The 18707-nt window shown below is 45.3% G+C and overlaps 1 protein-coding gene across 1 annotated transcript in view; it reads left to right on the top strand.

The window, feature by feature from the left end:
- LOC133250046 (inhibitor of carbonic anhydrase-like) overlaps positions 1–18707 on the top strand; it is a 43783-nt gene that overhangs the window by 8801 nt on the left and 16275 nt on the right. The window contains exons 2-11 of the mRNA XM_061421214.1: positions 1668–1840; positions 4766–4874; positions 5676–5837; positions 7026–7173; positions 8123–8178; positions 11693–11871; positions 13186–13357; positions 14820–14971; positions 16909–16999; positions 18413–18469. Coding sequence (XP_061277198.1) covers positions 1668–1840; positions 4766–4874; positions 5676–5837; positions 7026–7173; positions 8123–8178; positions 11693–11871; positions 13186–13357; positions 14820–14971; positions 16909–16999; positions 18413–18469 — 1299 coding nt within the window. The remainder of the gene's footprint in view (positions 1–1667; positions 1841–4765; positions 4875–5675; positions 5838–7025; positions 7174–8122; positions 8179–11692; positions 11872–13185; positions 13358–14819; positions 14972–16908; positions 17000–18412; positions 18470–18707) is intronic.

Below are 18707 nucleotides of genomic sequence, written 5' to 3'. Positions count from 1 at the left end.
ACAAGGTTATACAGATGCCACCTTTAGCCGGTTCCAGCATGGTTCCATCACCCAAGAGACTACCCTGTAGTCATCCTCCTCTCCCCCAGCTCCTGGCCACCACCAGTTTGTGTCTCGATAGATTTACTTATTCGGGATATTTCACATAAACTGAATGATATAATGTGTAGCCACTTGTGTCTGACTTCTTTCATTTAATATATTATTTTTGAGTTTTATCAATGCTGTAGCATTGCTTTATTCTTTTTATGGTAGATTACATTCCATTGTATGGATATACTATATATTGCTTATCGAGTCATTCCTTGCTATACATTTGGGTTGTTCCCACCTTTTTTGACCATTGCAAAAAGTGCTGCTATGAATATTTGTGTATATGTATTTGAGTCAATTCAGTTCAGTCTCTCAGTCGTGTCTGACTGTTTGAGAGCCCGTGGCCTGCAGCACTCCAGGCTTCCCTGTCCATAACCAATTCCTGGAACTTGCTCAAGCTCATGTCCATCAAGTTGGTGATGCCATCCAACCATCTCATCCTCTGTCCTCCCCTTCTCTTCTTGCCTTCAATCTTTCCCAGCATCAGGGTCTTTTCAAATGAGTCAGTTCTTCGTATCAGGTAGCCAAAGGATTGGAGTTTCAGTTTCAGCATCAATCCTTCCAGTGAATATTCAGGACTGATTTCCTTTAGGATGGACTGGTTGGATCTCCTTGCAGTCCAAGGGACTCTCAAGAGTCTTCTCCAATACCACAGTTCAAAAGCATCAATTCTTCGGTGCTCAGTTTTCTTTATAGTCCAACTCTCACATCCATACATGATTACTGGAAAAACCAAACCTTTGGCTAGATGGGCCTTTGTTGGCAAAGTAATGTCTGTGCTTTTTAATATGCTGTCCAGGTTTGTCATAGCTTTTCTTCCAAGAAGCAAGCATCTTTTAACTTCATGGCTGCAAGTCACCATTTGCAATGATTTTGGAGCCCAAGAAAATAAAGTCTCTCACTGTTTCCATTGTTTCCCCATCTATTTGCCATGAAATGATGGGACCATTTCATGGCAAAAGAACAAAACATGGCAAAAGAACAAAAGCATGATCTTTGTTTTCTGAATGTTGAGTTTTAAGCCAACTTTTTCACTCTCCTCTTTCACTTTTATCAAGAGACTCTTCAGTTCCTCTTCAATCTGCAAATCTGAGGTTATTGTTAATTCTCCTGGCAATCTTGATTCCAGCTTGTGTTTCTTCCAGCCCAACATTTCGCATGATGTGCTCTGCATAGAAGTTAAATAAGCAGGGTGACAATATACAGCCTTGATGTACTCCTTTCCCAATTTGGAACCAGTCTGTTGTTCCATGTCCAGTTCTAACTGTTGCTTCTTGACCTGCATACAGATTTCTCAGGAGTATTCAATCCTGTTTTCAATCCTTTTGGGTATATACTGATACCCAAAAGTATGAGTAGGTCATATAGTAATTCTATATGTAACTTTTTGAGGGTGCTTTTGGCTTTTTTATTTCCAAAGGGAAAGGTACAGTCAGAGAAATGGGAGCTACCAGACAGCCAGTCCAATTTGTGTCTATTCCTCTCAGCTAATCCTTGACCTTGTCTTTAACCTCTCCGTCCAGCAGAATTGTGAGTACTATGGCTCCCTTACACATCTGGCCTCCCTTCCCTAGGGCTGTGTCTGGCTGTCCCTGAGAGAACTGTGAGATGGTGCACTGTCTCGAATCTTGAGGCGAGTAAGTGCTACAGTTTCCACGACAATATGAAAAAAGTCCTTTCAGTGGAAGGTCCTCATGTCACCTGTGTGAAGAGAACCTCTTACCTTGATTGCATCAGGGCCATTGCGGTAAGTCACTACTGTCACAGAAGAGTGGGAGGAAATCCATACTTTCTTGTTCTTTTTCTGTGCTTGCTATAGTTTATTGCTCTAGAACAATTTTCTCCCCAAAGGAACTAGACTTGAAAGTACAGGGACTGTGTGTAGATGAAAATATAGGTGCTCAACATTCATTAATAGTGAAAACAGCGATAATGATAATATTTAAACAACTGATAGATAAGGATTCATTGAAAATGCCCATAGTAAAGCAAAGCCAGATTTGTACTGGAAGAGAAATATATAAATACTCAGAAATAAACAAGAAGTTTTAGTGTTACTGTTATTACTTAATATTGTTTTTGGAATTTCCTAGTAATGCAATGATATAAAATGATAGAAACAAACTGTCAATATGTTCAGATGCTTACATGCCTATAAAGTATAATGAAATCAATAGAAATATTACTATAATTATTAATGAGAAAAGTACTTTGGTAAAAGATAAATGTATCACAATTTAATGTCATTTTAACTGTCAGTGGTCACTAGTTGGGGAAAAAGAATCCCAAATTATGATCTTATTTACATGTAAGATGATACACAGAAAAATGTTTCAGGGAAAAAAGTTATATGAGAGATCTGCAGGAATACAAGAAATATAATACAAGAGCCTGAGATAAATGAACAATATTATTAATAAATTAAAACATATGCCGTATTCCCAGATAGGAAGACTAAACTTCATATATTTGCATATTCTCCCAAAGTTGATTCATCAACTTAATATAATTTTATAAAAATAATATTAAAAAAATTTTAAGTCAATAAAATAACTTTGTAATTCTTAAGTGTGGATGAGAATATAAAATAGTATTGTGAAAAATAAAATGAGCAGGGGAGTAGCTGAGGCCTGTCTGAAACTATAACATATTTAATAACAGTGTTGCAAAGAACAAGGTCCTTGTACAGATGTAGAAGACCTGGAAGAGAACAAGATTTAGACATATTTCCAGCTTTCTAAAAATAGCTAATTATCCACATGATATGATGTAGACGCAAACGATGAATGTCCACCACTACGGCATTGGGTTCCAGACTTAATGGTTAGATCCACATAGATTTAGATACTGTGTGACAAGGCAAACTTTCAAAGAAAAGACTGAGAAAGGAAATCTTTAGCTGGACAATTGGATAGCCATTTAGAAATAAAATCAACTGAGATTTTTAATACATTTACCAAAATAAACTCCTAGCTTGACTCAATTTGACTAATGTAGCTAGATATGACAAGATAAATCACAAAAGTAGACAAATTTGGAAATGTAAAAATGTTTAATCTCTGACAAAAAAAAAAATTAAAGTCCTAAGCCTAGAGAAAAGTATATTTACATCAGCTATAACAAAGCAATGTGATCTAAAAGCTATATAAAGATGTCATTTAAATTTATAAGAAATGCTTAAGAATAACAAGCTATAAACAAGCTGCTCACAGAAATTACAACTAATAGATGATATAAATGAGGAAGGAAGAGTCTTCATCCTTTTTAATAATCACAGAAATGCAAATAAAAGCATCCTTAAAGTAACAGTTTATATTTTTTAATGGAGTAATATTTCTTAAAAGATAGCATTTCTTGCTGATGGTTTTGCTTTGCATGAAATTGGCATGCATTATTATTGGAGAAGGCAATGGCACCCCACTCCAGTACTCTTGCCTGGAAAATCCCATGGATGGAGGAGCCTGGTGGGCTACAGTCCATGGGGTCGCTAGGAGTTGGACATGACTGAGCAACTTCACTTTCACTTTTCACTTTCATGCATTGGAGAAGGAAATGGCAACCCACTCCAGTGTTCTTGCCTGGAGAATCTCAGGGACGGGGGAGCCTGGTGGGCTGCCTTTTATGGGGTCACACAGAGTCGGACACGACTGAAGTGACTTAGCAGCAGCAGCTATTGGCATTATAAATTATAAATTTATACATCATTTCTGGAAAAAATTTGGAGAGATCCTGTAAGGGTCATAAAGATACACACAAGCTTTTATTTATTTTCTGTAATGCTCATTATAAATTATAAATTTGTAAGCTGTGCTATGCTTAGTCGCTCAATAGTGTCTGACTCTTTGTGACCCCATGGACTGTAGCCCACCAAGCTCCTCTCCACAGAGATTCTCCAGGCAAGAATACTGGAGTGGGTTGCCATGCCCTCCAGTTGAAGAAAAAAGATTTCCATAAGAGCTAGGGAATTGATCTAACCTGATTTTTGAGAAGAGGCTGTGAGGTTACTGCTTTTCTCAGGAAGGAAGGAATCCTTGACAGATTCTTGAAGAGGCAATCCAGACTTAAGAGTGTAAAACATGACTCTTATGGATGGAAATGCCAGATGGAAATGGAGAAGAGGGTGACAGAGGATGAGATGGCTGGACAGCATCACCTACTCAATGGACATGAACTTGGGCAAACTCTTGGGGACACTGAGGTACAGGGAGGCCTGGAGTGCTGCAGTCCATGGGATCACAGAGTCGGACACGACTTAGTGACTGAGCAACAGCAACATGGATGGAAATATTCTGATTCATTTACTCGAGTTTCCGACAACATCTGTTGTACTTCTACTGGTAATAGGTGCTGGGCTTTGTTAAGATAAAACAACAGAACACTAACATCCCCAACTTGGTGGAGCTTGCATTCCAAGGGGGAGGACAAACAATAAATGAAGAAGATTTGTCAGATGGTTGCTAAGGGCTCAGGAGAAAAACAGTGTTTTCAGCATTTGTGAGGTGGTAGTTTTAAAAGCATGGTTGGGGAAAGGTTTTTGAGCCAACATGAGGGAGATGGAGGAGATCAGAGCCGTTCAAATATCCCAGGGGTTACAAGTGACCCTGGCAGAGAGTTAAGTGAGTCTTCCTTGGAGCTGAGGGGCTTCATTCATGTCTGGCCTTTCTTCTTTCAGGCACACGAAGCAGATGCTGTGATGGTGGATGGCGGTTTGGTCTATGAGGCAGGTCTGAAGCCCTACAACCTGAAGCCTGTCGTGGCAGAGTTCTATGGGTCAAAAGATGGTGCGTCCCTCATGGAGACCCAGGTCTCTGTCCTGACACAGCTGCTGTGGGGGGAGGCAAGGACTCTGTCGGTATTACACTTGCAGGGAACAAGTTGCTGGGGTTCTTTGTACTGTGGAAGGCTGTCCCCAGCACTGACCTGTGGGGGCTGGAAGCTTGGCTCTTTCTGGGAAACTGTGGACTTTAAGCCTCCTGATGGGAATGCTGCTGGGTGCTGCTGAGTGAGAGGGGATGTGTTGTCTGGAGTCCACGCCCACTCAGTGGGATTGCATCAGTGGGACGCCTCTCTGGAGATGCATATCCCCGGACAGGCTCTCCTTTTGCCAAGTCCCCTGCAGGTGCTAGAGAACGTGGGCAGTGAATGTTGTGAGAAGGGACTTTAAGGAGCTGAAGAATGAGATGCCGGTCCTACTTGTCCATAAACGTTGCCAGTGTGTGCAGGAGCACAGCCTGCCTCAACCTGAGTCCAACTTGAAGGCCTCAGTAAAATCTTCAGATGCCCTGTGTACCTTCCTCCCACACCTTCACCTTCGTGTCTGTGCTGCAGACAGAGGAGCAGAGAAGGGGAGAAGCAGTAACATCACGGTGACTGGGAGCTGTAGGTCCTCCAGCCTATTGCCTTGAAAAGGGACAGTTTGCTTTCTTCTGTCAATCAGGGGCCTTTCCCTTTCCTTTTCTACCTGTTAACCAGAAGGTGCTGCAGGTCCTAGAATCCCCCAGGCTCCACTGCACACACTCTGGAAGATTAGTAGCAATGATGCGACATCTTGCCTCGGCCCTTCTTTCTCTGCTGCTTTGCAGATCCACAGACTCACCATTATGTCGTAGCTGTGGTGAAGAAGGGCAGCAACTTCCAGCTGAATCAGCTCCAGGGCAAGAAGTCCTGCCACACAGGCCTGGGGTGGTCTGCTGGGTGGAACATCCCCATGAGGATGCTTCTTCCCTCTGACTGGTCCCAAGAAGGTAAGCTGGCCAGGGTGGGGTGCCCTCTGGCAGGGTTCCTACTGCTGGGACCCACACGGATTGTATTGGGGCCTTACAATCACTGCCAGGTATACGGGTTTCATGAAGTCCAAGATGGGGTGAGGACAACCTGCTTTAAACATGTACTGGCTGGGCTTGCCACACCAGTGACCCTTGTGACTGGCAGCTGGGACTTCCCTTCTTTCAGCCAAAGAGACCCTGTCTCTGAGCTCCTGGCAGCTCCACATCCATGGTATCCCAGCAGTGGGGTTTGACAAGGGCCATGGTGGAGGCTCAGGAGAAAGAGGAGCTCCCTTCCAGCTGCCCAGGAAGACTCTCTAAGGGTGACCACCACACCACCAGCAGTCGGGCCGCAGTGCCTTGGGTGAGGGCTGGGGGTGAAGGCAAGAGGAGATGAGTGGACCAGAGCTCAGTTACGATGAGCCAGGGTGAACCGAGGGTGCCTTTTCGCCCCCGAAAGATAACCAGATTTTCTGCACTTTGCAAAAGTGTTTCTTTTTGAGCCCTGCCAGCTCTGCAACATTCATGTTTCACTTGTGTTTTGAGCTGCAGAGGTCAGATGGGGTGCTGCAACCTGGGCCACAGCTCTGGCTATGTTTTCTTGGGGTTCCATCTTGCCTTGAGTTGTTGGACGTCTGTCTGGGTGGTTATGTTGGCACACCCACTCACATGAAGCAAGTGAATGCAGCCCCCTCCCATGAATTCTTGGAAGAGGGATTCCCGTGAGCCACCATGGGCCATGATCAGAAAAGGAGAAGAGTGGGTGGGACTATTTCCTGAGATAAGGAAGGACTGTTGGGGTTCCTGAGTGTTCAGATTTCTGTGCTCCCCACCACCATTCCCGAGCCTCCATGTTGGTGACTGAGCCAGGTGAGGAGAACTGGAGCCGCCTGGTTCGGTGCAGCTCAGCAGCTTTTGAGCCCCGCAGTGGATACACTGGGAAGTTTTGGAGACCCAGGCCCACGCATGAGCCATCCACGCCTTTGGACCAGGCACTGTTGGCCACCTCTACATGCCCACTTCCTCATGACAGTCCGAAGCAATGCATTCAAACCTCTGGGCTCTCACATAGGGCCACTCACACACTCACACTCACACACACACACACACATGACCCAGAGGCCCCACCAGCTCATGCCCTGAAGTCCATGTGTCTGTGTTGAGCAGCAGCGGCCAAGTTCTTCGCGGGCAGCTGCGTCCCCTGTGCGGATCAGTCGAACTTCCCCAAACTGTGCCAACTGTGTGCTGGAAAAGGGATGGACAAGTGTGCCTGCTCCCACCACGAACCGTACTTCGGCTACTCGGGGGCTTTCAAGTGAGTGGGCCCCCTTCTCCTCCTCTCTCTGATGTTGGGGAAACTGAAGAACAGGGAGTAGATGGGGCCTGCCCCGGATAACCTCAAGTGTCCTGGTGAAACCTTGGGTTTTGACTGTCTCCCACGGCACATCCTCGTTCCTGCCTGTCCTACAAAGGAGTCTTCTGTGTGTGTGGGGGTGGGGGGGCTCTCATCTACCCAGAGCCTGGAGTCTGGACCAGGGAGGCCTCTGCGATCCATAGACACAGGCTTGAGCACGCAGCCAGGCCAAAGATCAGGTCCTCTCCCGAACCCTTCACTGGCTTCTCTGCCTGAGCATCTCCACGCCAGATACACGTGCTACGTCTTCCCACCTCCTCCTCAGCCCTGTGCCCGAAGGCACCTTTCTATACAACATGCCTGCAAGGGACATAACTAACATTCGAAACCAGAGCAAAACTGACCAGGTATCCAGGCTGTCTGGAGTTTTTATACTCTATGTGCTGTGCTGTGCTAAGATACTTCAGTCGTGTCCGACTCTTTGCAACCCTGTGGACCATAGCCTATCAGGCTCCTCTGTCCATGGGATTCGCCATGTGAGAATACAGGAGTAGGTCGTCTTTGTAAAAGGCTTTTGACCTTAAAAAAAAAGTACAAAAACTCTGTTGCTTCAGGCTGCCTACAAAGAGGAAGCTGAGGGTCCTTCTTTTGGACCATCCCTCCCCAGAGTTGCCTGGGACGGGGCTTATGGGGCTTCTGCCTATTTCAGACCCGGGCTTGGCTCTGAGGGTTCAAAGACTCCTCAGACAGGGCCGTTGCCTCTGCGAGGACAGACTGCAGCCTGGGAAACTGCAGGTGAAGCCCTGTGAGCCAGTTGCTGGGGCAGAGCCTGAGGAGGGGGCTCCTGGCGGGGTGGGGGGTGAGCCTATGTTGTAGACAGTGGTCTGAACACAGCTGTCCTATTGCTCAGGTGTCTGCAGGACGGTGTGGGGGACGTGAGCTTCGTGAGGCATCTGACGGTATTTGGTAAGTCAGATGGAGGAAGAATCTTGTGGCCACACCCTGGCCAGAGGAACTCCTTCTTTCCTAAGTTTCCTTATATCTAGAGATGGGTCGTGCCAAGATCTTTAATGAAATAGAGTTTCTGTATAATGACACTTCCATTATTGGTGCTTTGTTTAGTGTTCAGTTTGTTCAGTTTATAAATCGATTGAACAAATTTTCTGAACATTTAAACGTTACTTACCAACTAATAAAGCAAGTTTTAATAATTAGATTCTCTTAGTCACTGAAATGCCAAATTCAGATCTAATCATGATCTCCTGAATGCTTCCTTATAAACGGTTCCTAAATGTTTTCTTTAATCACCTTAAAGAAATAAATTCTTATAATGATTGCAGAACTTGTTAGCACATCTATAATTAAATCTGTTGCAAAGCATTACTACTGTGGACAAAAATGTATTTCTTTATTTATACGTTAAAAAAAAAAAAAACCTTTCAAAAGTTTTGGGCAATCAGAAACAAATAGTGTTTCATATGAGTTCAGTTTTCAGATTCTAGGTTTTATAACCAATTAAATTTCTATCAGGCACAGAACACATTTATAACACTTAAGAAGTTTAAACAAGAGATATATATTTTATACTCAGTTCATTTTTAAAATCATTGTCTGCTACCTGAAGCAGAATTTTGAGCCTTCACTTTTTCTGGGGGCCTTGGTTCCTTGCAGGCTGGTCTCTTTCCCTAACATGAAACAGAAGTGTGTCGGCTCTGTTCCCTCATCTCAGCCGTTCATAATCCACTGTTCTCTCATTATAACACACTGACCTGGTTTGTTAGCCTTTTGGCAATTGATGTGTGTCTTATTATCAGTAATTTTCATAAGAAGGGGAATCTATGGGTCTCTTCTCCCAAAATCAAGTTACTCTCAATAGTTGTCATTGTTATTTTCTGTGATTGCTCACGTTGTCCCAGTTAGGCCAATGGACAGAATATTCTAACACTCACTCTAGAGAACTGAAAACATCCTCACTTTCTGAAAACCACCAATTGTCTGAGACCATCTAGGTTTCCCTTTGCTGAAAGTCATATGTCCACTATCACACACAGTCCCGTATTACCTTTTGAGTGGGAGTTTCTGAGAGACTATGTACTGGGCTTAGGGGTGAAAATGAGTGTTGGCGAGCTGCTCCCACCACTGGGCCCTGGAAAGACTGAGCTGGAAACGTTCTTTCTTTCTGAAGCTATTAGATCATATTGTTCTTTTAATTTTAACATTGCAAAAATTGTTTAAATTTTTCTTTTAATATAAAGCTTTAAAATGTATTTTCTCTGCAACATGTCTGGTTAAAATGGAACTGTTCACAGGAACTCGAATTGTACTACTCATTCTCTTTCAGTATAAGATTTTATCAGCCTAGGATATGAGTTTGCTAGGGCTGCCATTACAGAGTACAGGCATCTCTCAGTTTATCAGCATTTGCAGGTCCTCAAGTTCCTTACCTAAAACTGTGCAGTATTTGCATATAACCTGTGTACATCCTTTATATGCTTTTAATCATCTCTAGATTACTTATAATACTTAATCAATGTAAATGCTATGCAAATAGTTGCCTCCGTGGCAAATTCAAGTTTTGCTTTTTGGAATTTCCTGGAATTAAAAAAAAATCTTTGCAGATGTGGAACCTAGAGATATAGTGGGTGGCTATAATACACTGAGTGGCTTAAGCAACAGAAATTCATTCTCTGAGTTCTAGAGGCTAGAATTCTAAGATTGGGATGTTGGCAGGGCTGTTCTTCCTGAGAGCTGTGACGGAGGACCTGTTCTATGCTCCCCCCACCCCCATGGATTCTGATGTTTGCTGGCAATCTTTGGGGTCCTTGGCCTGCAATTCCATCACCCCAATCTCTGTCTTTCCCTCCACATGGTGTTCTCCCAGTGTGTGTGTGTCTGTTTGTGTCCAAATTTCCCCTTTTAGGAAGGATACCAGTCATATGGGATCAGGAGCCATCCTACTCCACTTTGACCTCACCTCTTTGTTTGTTTCCAAAAAATCTTTGTTTACAAAAACAGACAACAAGCTAGATTTTGCACAAGGCTCTAGTTTTCTAACCACTGCTCTATCCTGTGTAATGTATTTGTCTATCTATGCATCAGTGCTAAATGGCTTGAATTACAGTTTTTAAGTAACGTTTCACATCTTCTAAGCCGAGCTCTGCTTCAACTCATTTTGCTTTTTCTCCAAAATGTCTTATTATTCTTGGTACATTGCAGTTCCATATAGATTTTTTTCCTGTTTTTTTTAGTTAACTAAAGTCCACACTTGATTCAGATTTCCTAACTTTTTACCTAACGTGTTTTTTCTGTGCTAGTATTCTGTCTAAGATACCAGTTACAGCCTCATCTTAACTCATTACTCCTGAGCTGTCTCTGTTTCCAAATAAAGTCATGTTCTGAGGTGCTGGGGATTAGGACCTCAACATACGAATTTTAGGGGGACACAGTTCAACCCAGAATACTTTCTAATACCTAGACCAGGGGAACCAAAGAGTCTGTTTTCCTCACACGGCTTTTTGGTCCTTCTTTGTACCTATATAGTATCCTGACTGAGCCCGTAGTCCTCCATCCATCTCTCAACCCACTGCCACCTTTCCCCAGCAGACTCTGTCCCCAGGGGAGTATTGCCACTTTATTTAGGGACCTGAACTGTCTCTGCAGCATGGCGCTGTGTCAGTCCCAGGCTAGGTCAGACTTTGATGAGTTCCCTTAATCCTTTGAGCCTCAGTCTCCTTATCTCTGGAATGGGATAATCACATTACCAGCCTCCCCCAGTTGTTATGAAGATTAAATGAAACTGAGCTTCAACTCAGTCTTTGGTGTGTTATGAGCTCTCAGAAAGCATTTGCTGTCACCATTCTTGTTAGCAGAGCTCTGGGCAGAGCATGCGTCCCAGCCCTGGTCTCTCTGCAGTGAGAATCTGTCGTTTCATCTCCGGAGGGCTCAGCATCCTCACCTGTCCAAATGTATTTGGAAAAGATTCTCTTTTAGTCCTCTCCAGGATGTTAAAAAATGATGAAAGAAGACAGTTCAGGTGATATAAACGTTAGCACTTCTTTAAGTGGGCCATTCAGAGAACTGGAAAACTGCAGAAGGCAGGAAGCTTTGATGGGATAAAGAATAAAGAACAATGAAGAGAAAAATAGGTAATATCTGATGGGCCAGGGTCACTTTGACCAGGTTGAGAAGAAAGAAGGAAGGAGGTATAGAGCCCAGAGTTAGCTTGGCATTGGGTGCCTGGCTGACTGGATAGACTGCATTTCTATTAAGCAGAACATTTACAGGCACAGGGAGTTATCTAACTTTCCATGGTGATGCGGCATCACAGACACAGATCACAGACATGGCAGCAGATAGGAGTGGCTCCATCTTGGGCTTGGAAAGCTATTTCAACAAATCCCTAAACAAACAATTTGGGAGGGCTGGGCACCACGGCTCATTGTCTGCTGGCTGTCAGCTCATGTAGGCTTCCCTCCTCTAGAGAACCTGGCTAACCAGGCCGACAGGGACCAGTACGAACTGCTCTGCAGGGAAAACACCCGGAGGCCTGTGCACGAGTACAAGGGGTGCCACCTGGCCCGGGTCCCTTCCCATGCCGTCATGGCCCGAAGTGTGGATGGCAAAGAAGACTTGATCTGGGAGCTTCTCAGTCAGGCTCAGGTATCCCCGCCCCGTCTTCCCCTTCTGCATAAGGGTCCCTGCTCGGATTTGGGGTGCTTTCCCTCACTCTCTTCCAGCCACTGTGGAAATCCTGGTGTTGGGCACAGTGGGAACCACACCACATGTCTTTCGCTTCATTGACCAGCACTTGGTCTGGATATGTGATGGGCAGCAGTTACCATAAAACTCTCTCCCTTGGCATCACCAACACCATGGGCCAAGGACTCTGCAGAAGGCCACTGTTGCCCCATTTTATTCTTCTAGGTTGTATAGGGATCCTCAAGCTGCAGTGCAGAGGCCCCTCCTCCAGGAGCTGCTCCCCTCTCTTATCCCACTGGCCTGGACCCCTCAGCAGCAGGTTCTGACTCTGAGCGTTTTGTGTCTTGTGCTGGAGGCCCTCCCTCCCAGAGCACCCACATCTCTCACCTGTCCCATCTCCGTTAGTGCCCTGTGCTCAGCACTAGATATTCAGAGATGAACTGGACACAGACCTGCCATGGGATCACTCGCAGATGACTGTGGAAGGTACAGTGAGCACACTGTACACACGGATCACCACCATGGGGCACAGCCTTGCACGCATGAACTGTGTACTTTGAAGAGAGTGATTTGCAGGGTATATCTGGAAAGGTTTCTGGGCCCCAAGAGTAAGCTGTGGACACTCCAAGGAGATGTGGGGTTTGCCAGAGAAGGCAATATGAAGAGCCATTGCAAAGGCAAAAAGCAGACATTGCAAAGAGCATGTGGGAGCTGCTACTGTCAGCTACCATCAGGAACAGCTTTGGGCCAGTCAGTGGGGTCACAAGCAAAGGGCTCTTGGTTTTCTGGGAGGGCCAGAAAGAGGACTGCTTGAAGTCCTTCACGGCAGGCCTGGGGCGTCAGGTGCACCTAAGGCTCATGACCCCCAGGCTAGATGGTCCTGGATCACCACCCGCTCCAGGATGAAGCCCACAGGATGAAGTCCAGCAACGAGGTCACCATCACTGGCTGCCTCACCCATGGAAACACAGCATAGGAGATGGAAGCTTCCTGACCCATGGTGACCATTACCCTTTGTACAGACCTGGGAGGCAGCCCCTGGCAGTTTCCCTGAAGCCACACAAGGCAGGCAAATTAGGATTTGAGTGAAGTGTTTGCTGAAGAAGATTGGAGAACCCTGTGAGCCACAGGGACTTTGGAGGGCCTTACCATGGTCTTCACTCTCAGGCATTCATATTTCTCTCCCTTTCTATTCGCCTGATTTTGGGATTTGTTTTTACTTTGCTTCTCTCTGCCAGCCTCCTTCCTTTACTATTTCTTTTATCCTTTGAACAGGAACACTTTGGAAAAGACAAGTCAGCAGAATTCCAGCTCTTCTACTCTCCTCATGGGAAAGACCTGCTATTTACAGATTCTGCCATTGGGTTTTTAAGAGTCCCACCTAAGATGGATGCCAAACTATACTTGGGATATGAATATTTTTCGGTCATTCAGCATCTGGGGAGAGGTGTGTAGCTCCTGGGAAGACCTGGAGAGCTTGGGCATAGGGCAGGGCGGGGCCGTGGAGGCTTTCCTGGGACCTGCAAGCCCCACCTCACCCAACCCACACTGGCCTGCAGGGTCCAAGGGAGGGCCAACTGTGCTGGATTCTTGTGGGGATGTTCTGCTGAACTTGGGAAAAGGCCTGAACCTCGGGTTCACAAAAGGGTTTGAAAGACCTTCAGATTACAGGCTACTTAAGTAATAACGGGGGCTTCCCTCATAGCTCAGTTGGTAAAGAATCTGCCTGCAAGGCAGGAGACCCCAGTTTGATTCCTGGATTGGGAAGATCTGCTGGAGAAGGGATAGGCTACCCACTCCAGTATTGTTGGGCTTCCCTTGTGGCTCAGCTGGTAAAGAATCTGCCTGCAATGTGGGAGACCTGGGTTTGATCCCTGGGTTGGGAAGATCCCTTGGAGAAGGGAAAGCTACCCACTCCAGTATTCTGGGCTGGAGAATTCCATGGACTGTACAGTCCATGGGGTCTCCAAGAGTCAGACACGATTGAGTGACTTTCATATTTAAGTAACGACAGTCCTGTCTCCTTGTGTTAGCCAGGCTTGCCCCACCCCACAGGGGGTCTATTTGATAAGGAATAGAGCCAATCCTAAACTGAAGTGGGAACACAGCCTCTGCCACCACCAGGATCGGAGCTAGAATTTCAGAGGGTTTTGGACTTCCCAGGTGGCACTAGTGGTAAAGAATCTGCCTGCCAGTGCAGGAGACATGAGAGACTTGTGTTCGATCCCTGGGTCGGGAAGATCCCCTGGAGGAGGGCATGGCGACCGACTCCAGTATTCTTGCCTGAAGAATCCCATGGACAGAGGATTCTGGCAGGCTACAGTCCATAGGGTCACAGAGAGTTGGACACAACTGAAGCGACTAAGCACACACTGATCCAGCAAGCCCTGATCCAGCACTTGCTTTCCTTTGGCTCTCCATGCTTCCTTCCTTTCTTTCTTTCTTTTTCTTTTTTTTTCAGTACTTATGGCACATCTGCCAAAGCCCTTGTGATTGATGTGGACATACTCGGTGGCAGAAGCAGGTGTGGGGGGATGGGTGGTGGAACAAGCAGACCCGCCCAGAACAAATGACACTGGCTTCCAACTGGAGGATGCTCTCTGGATGGGAGATCTCTGTCCTGTGAGGAAAAAAAACCCAGAAGGCCCTGAGTTGGGCTGGTGCTGGCAGAGGCTTCCCCTGGGGAGGTGATGTCTGAGTAGGGAGGTCAGGAGGGGCTTGCTCTGCCTTCACTGCTTTGTCTGGGAGCCAAGTTGGCCATTTCTCCTGGAGGTGATACGCGGGAATAGGTGGTGACACGGGCATGAGACACGTCAATGCTGCCGCTGCCAGGAAGAGCCCGGTTGGGCAGCCACTCTGAATCCCTCTCCCATCTGGGGGCTTCTTTTGGATCCCTGGCTCTTCTCTAGCCATCCCAGAGGCAGAAGATCCCCAGAGGGTGATGTGGTGCACAGTGGGCCATGATGAGCATGTCAAGTGTAACCGGTGGAGTGCGCTGAGCGGCGGCATCTTGGCGTGCACCGTGGAGGAGAGCACCGAGGACTGCATTGCTGCCATCGCGGTAAGGAGGCCCCGCCTCTGCAGTTGCCTTGGCCACTCGGACGCAGCGCTGCTGTGCGTTTGGTGCTGGAGGCCCCTTCCCCGTGTCTTCCCATCAGCTGTGAGGCTGAGACACGCCTGTTACATGCTGCCTCCCCCAGCCCCACTCTCTGAAGCCCCACCCCACTGGCCCTACCTCCCCCTTCAGCTCTGCCAGGGCAGAAACAGAGCAGCCCAGGACCCATATCTTCAGCTCAACTCTGGAGCCCAGGGAGCTCTGAGGGGTCCTGCCTAGGATGTGGGGTGATATCCTGTGGTCAGAGCCCCTGTGGATTGTGAAAGCAAACTTTTTTTTTTCCCGTGAAAAAATTATTACATGCTGGAAGAGAAATGAAAAATAATATCATTTACAACTTCACAACTCAAAACTCATTATAATTTCTGAGTGATGGTGTTATGTTGTTAATAACTGTACATTTCAGTTTTGGAGATTAGGAAAAAAATTATCAATAAAAGGCTGAAAAATTGACAAACTTAGAAAACACTACAGTTTTTTCTTCAAAAGATAATAATTGCAGTAAACCCCTCTGGGACTAACCCATAATATTAAGGTCTTGCAATTGATATAGTCTCCTGAATTTGTCCATTATAAGGATTAAATGAATTTGAGTGCTTGTAACATTGCCTAATGTGTAATAAGCAGTCAATAAATGTTAATAGTTATTATTTCAATTATTGAGCACAATTGGCATGCTTTCTTAGGTAATGAAATATTCATTTAGAATGTTTTTAACGGCTGCATATTAGATCACCAAATTTTTATGTCTCAATTCTAAATGTCTATATTTGAATTATTTCTGAATCCTTGTCTATTATAGATAATATGTGATTGGATATTTTTGTTCTATACCCATCAGTATTTTTGAGGAAGCCTCTTTAATATTAATGATGGTGAATATATCTGAAATTACTTACTGTGTGCCATGCATGTGTATGAGCTCTTAACTTGTATTAACTCATTTAATCCTCATGAAAAGCCCATGAAATAGATTTTTTTCACTCATTTGATGGATGAAAAAAAATGTACATAGAAAGTATTTAGGGATGTGTCCTTTGGAACAGTCAGTCCCAGAGGCTGACACATTCCATAGTGGTTATGAGCAGAGGCTAAGAAAATTAAACCACCTGAGTTTATCTTAGTGATCATCTATTGGATAAACTACTTAGCTTCTCTCTGCTTCAGTTAAAAAAAATGTATAAAAGGGGGAGAATTATAGTACCCCCCTTACTGGGTTCTGTGAGGGAGTACATGAGAAAATCTCTATAGTGTTTAGAAAAGGGCCCAGCACATGGTAAGGTAAGCTTTTGCTTCTGTAGTTACTACTGTTTTAAGGTAGATTTCTAGAAGAGCAGTTAGTAGGGAAAGAGCAAAGAGTGTTCCTGTGTCTGTATGTTTTTTCTTCACTACCTTATCTATAAATATAAGTACGCATTTTTGGCTTTGTTGTTGGAAAAGTTCATTGATTAAAATCATAAGTTAATTATTAATAAATTATTAATTAGACTAGAGTGCTAATGGGATTATAGGAATAGAATTGAACTCTGCCATATGGAAAAAAACATCTCCTGTAGAAACAGATTAAATACACTAAGTCTGACCACGTAGATTGTTGAGTGAGTGACAATGGTCACAAAGGAAATGTGATGAGAGCGTGGCCCGCACTAAGAATGGGGCCTCATGGAGGGCACAGAGATGTCTAGGGAGCATGATCTGGGTTAGGACCTCTGGCATGTCCAGTTTTCTAAACCCTGGGTTTATGTGGCAGAAGCTTTGGGTCATACACACCATTTGGTTTATCACAAAGACACATGATGTGAAGCCAATGAGATGCAAACTTCTGAGGGTGAGACAGGATAACAACCTCACTGTTGTGCTACTGTTTTACTTCTTAACTTCAGAAAGGAGAGGCTGACGCCATGAGCTTGGATGGAGGCTTCATCTACACAGCGGGCAAGTGTGGTCTGGTGCCTGTCCTGGCAGAGAACTACTGTAAGTGGAGGCGAGGGTCTCTGTGTTTTCTTCCCTCTGGCCTATGGACATAGAAAGGCAAAGAATAATTTAGTTCAGTGTTGAGATAACAATAGCTGTTTTTGGAGCATAGAGTACTGCTGCTGCTGCTGCTGCTAAGTCGCTTCAGTTGTGTCCGACTCTGTGCGACCCCATAGACGGCAGCCCCCCAGGCTCCACCATCCTTGGGATTCTCCAGGCAAGAACACTGGAGTGGGTTGCCATTTCCTTCTCCAATGCATGAAAGTGAAAAGTGAAAGTGAAGTCGCTTCAGTTGTGTCCGACTCTTAGCGACCCTATGGACTGCAGCCCACCAGGCTCCTCCATCCATGGGACTTTCCAGGCAAGAGTACTAGAGTGGGTTGCCATTGCCTTCTCCAGCATAGAGTACTAGTAGATAACATCTATTTTCCCAGAGTCAGAACAAATTAAGACATATATGAAACTTGGAGAGAAATCAAAGTAACACCTTTATTGCTGGAGGAGTGATATTGGAGACCATGGCACAGAACTGGCCACAGGGTTCATTAAATTGCCCTTGAGTTAGAGTTGCCCACCAGTTCAGGTGGACAGTTCTACTGGCTGACTGGCTCCACGGCTTAGTACGGAAGAAAACACATTCTGTCACACATAAGGAGGTCAAAACCATCCTCTCCCCATTCTCTTCAAGGAAGAAAGAGCCACAGGTGCCTAGATCCTTTTGCCAAGTTTACTAATCCAAATGAACTCACTCCAGCTGTTAGAACATTAAGGATTGGGGCTACAGGTCATGGTCTTGGTGGGGATCCATCTATCAGGAAAAATAAAGCTGGTTCATTTGTTAAACCCCTAAGTTGCTAGGCAGTGAGAAACCATACTTTATCCTTCAAAACAAAACAACTTTTTTTTTGAAGTAAACAGTGGTGTCTCCATAACAACTGAGGCTTGGGGAGGTTGAATGAGGTGTCCAGGGTAGAATGCAGACTGTAACCAGTCTTTCTGAACCATGGGTTGGACCCTTCCCTTACAACCTAACAAGACTGTAGTGACTGCTTGCACAGCCCAAAGCTCTGAAGGGAAGAATGTCAGGATGCCTAGAATCACATGGCAAAGTGAAAAGCCTCTGTGAAGGTTTTTATGGCTTCTGCTTCCCCCTCACCCCCTTCAATGAGCATTTCATTTTCTTTCTCTGTAGCTCCCCAAGTGTTGAGCTAATTCTGGGATGGAGCCTAATTTCAAATAGCAAAGGTCAGGGGAGAGGAGGTGAAATAGGATGGCAGGGAATCAGCTTGTTGATGCCAATGACAAACTGCTTGGTCAGCATTTCTCCTCATTTTGTTCTTGACTGTTGAGAGTGAGAAAATCATGACTTGAGTAACGTGAGAGTTTAACGACCTGTACCTCAATTGTTTTTAGTGTCTCAAGATGGCAAAGAGCAGCTTGGGTCTAAGTGTGTGAACACACCTATGAAAGGTGAGTCAGAATCAGTAACACTGGGGCTCAAAGGTAAAGGCCTGTTGTGGGGGAGAGGGGTTGAGGAAAGCCTTACAAATAAACCAAAGTTACTAGACTTGTTAAAAAAAAGAGAGAGAGAGAGAGAGATGACCCTGCCACAGTTCACTGTGAAGGAGCAAATCTGTCGTGAGCTGTGAAATAATTTCTGTTTGTGGAGCATGTGCCAGTGGACAGAGGGCTCCTGCTTGCGCTGCTC

Source organism: Bos javanicus, chromosome 1, assembly GCF_032452875.1.
Source record: "Bos javanicus breed banteng chromosome 1, ARS-OSU_banteng_1.0, whole genome shotgun sequence".
Lineage (NCBI taxonomy): Eukaryota > Metazoa > Chordata > Mammalia > Artiodactyla > Bovidae > Bos > Bos javanicus.
This window is presented reverse-complemented; position numbering and strand designations above follow the sequence as displayed.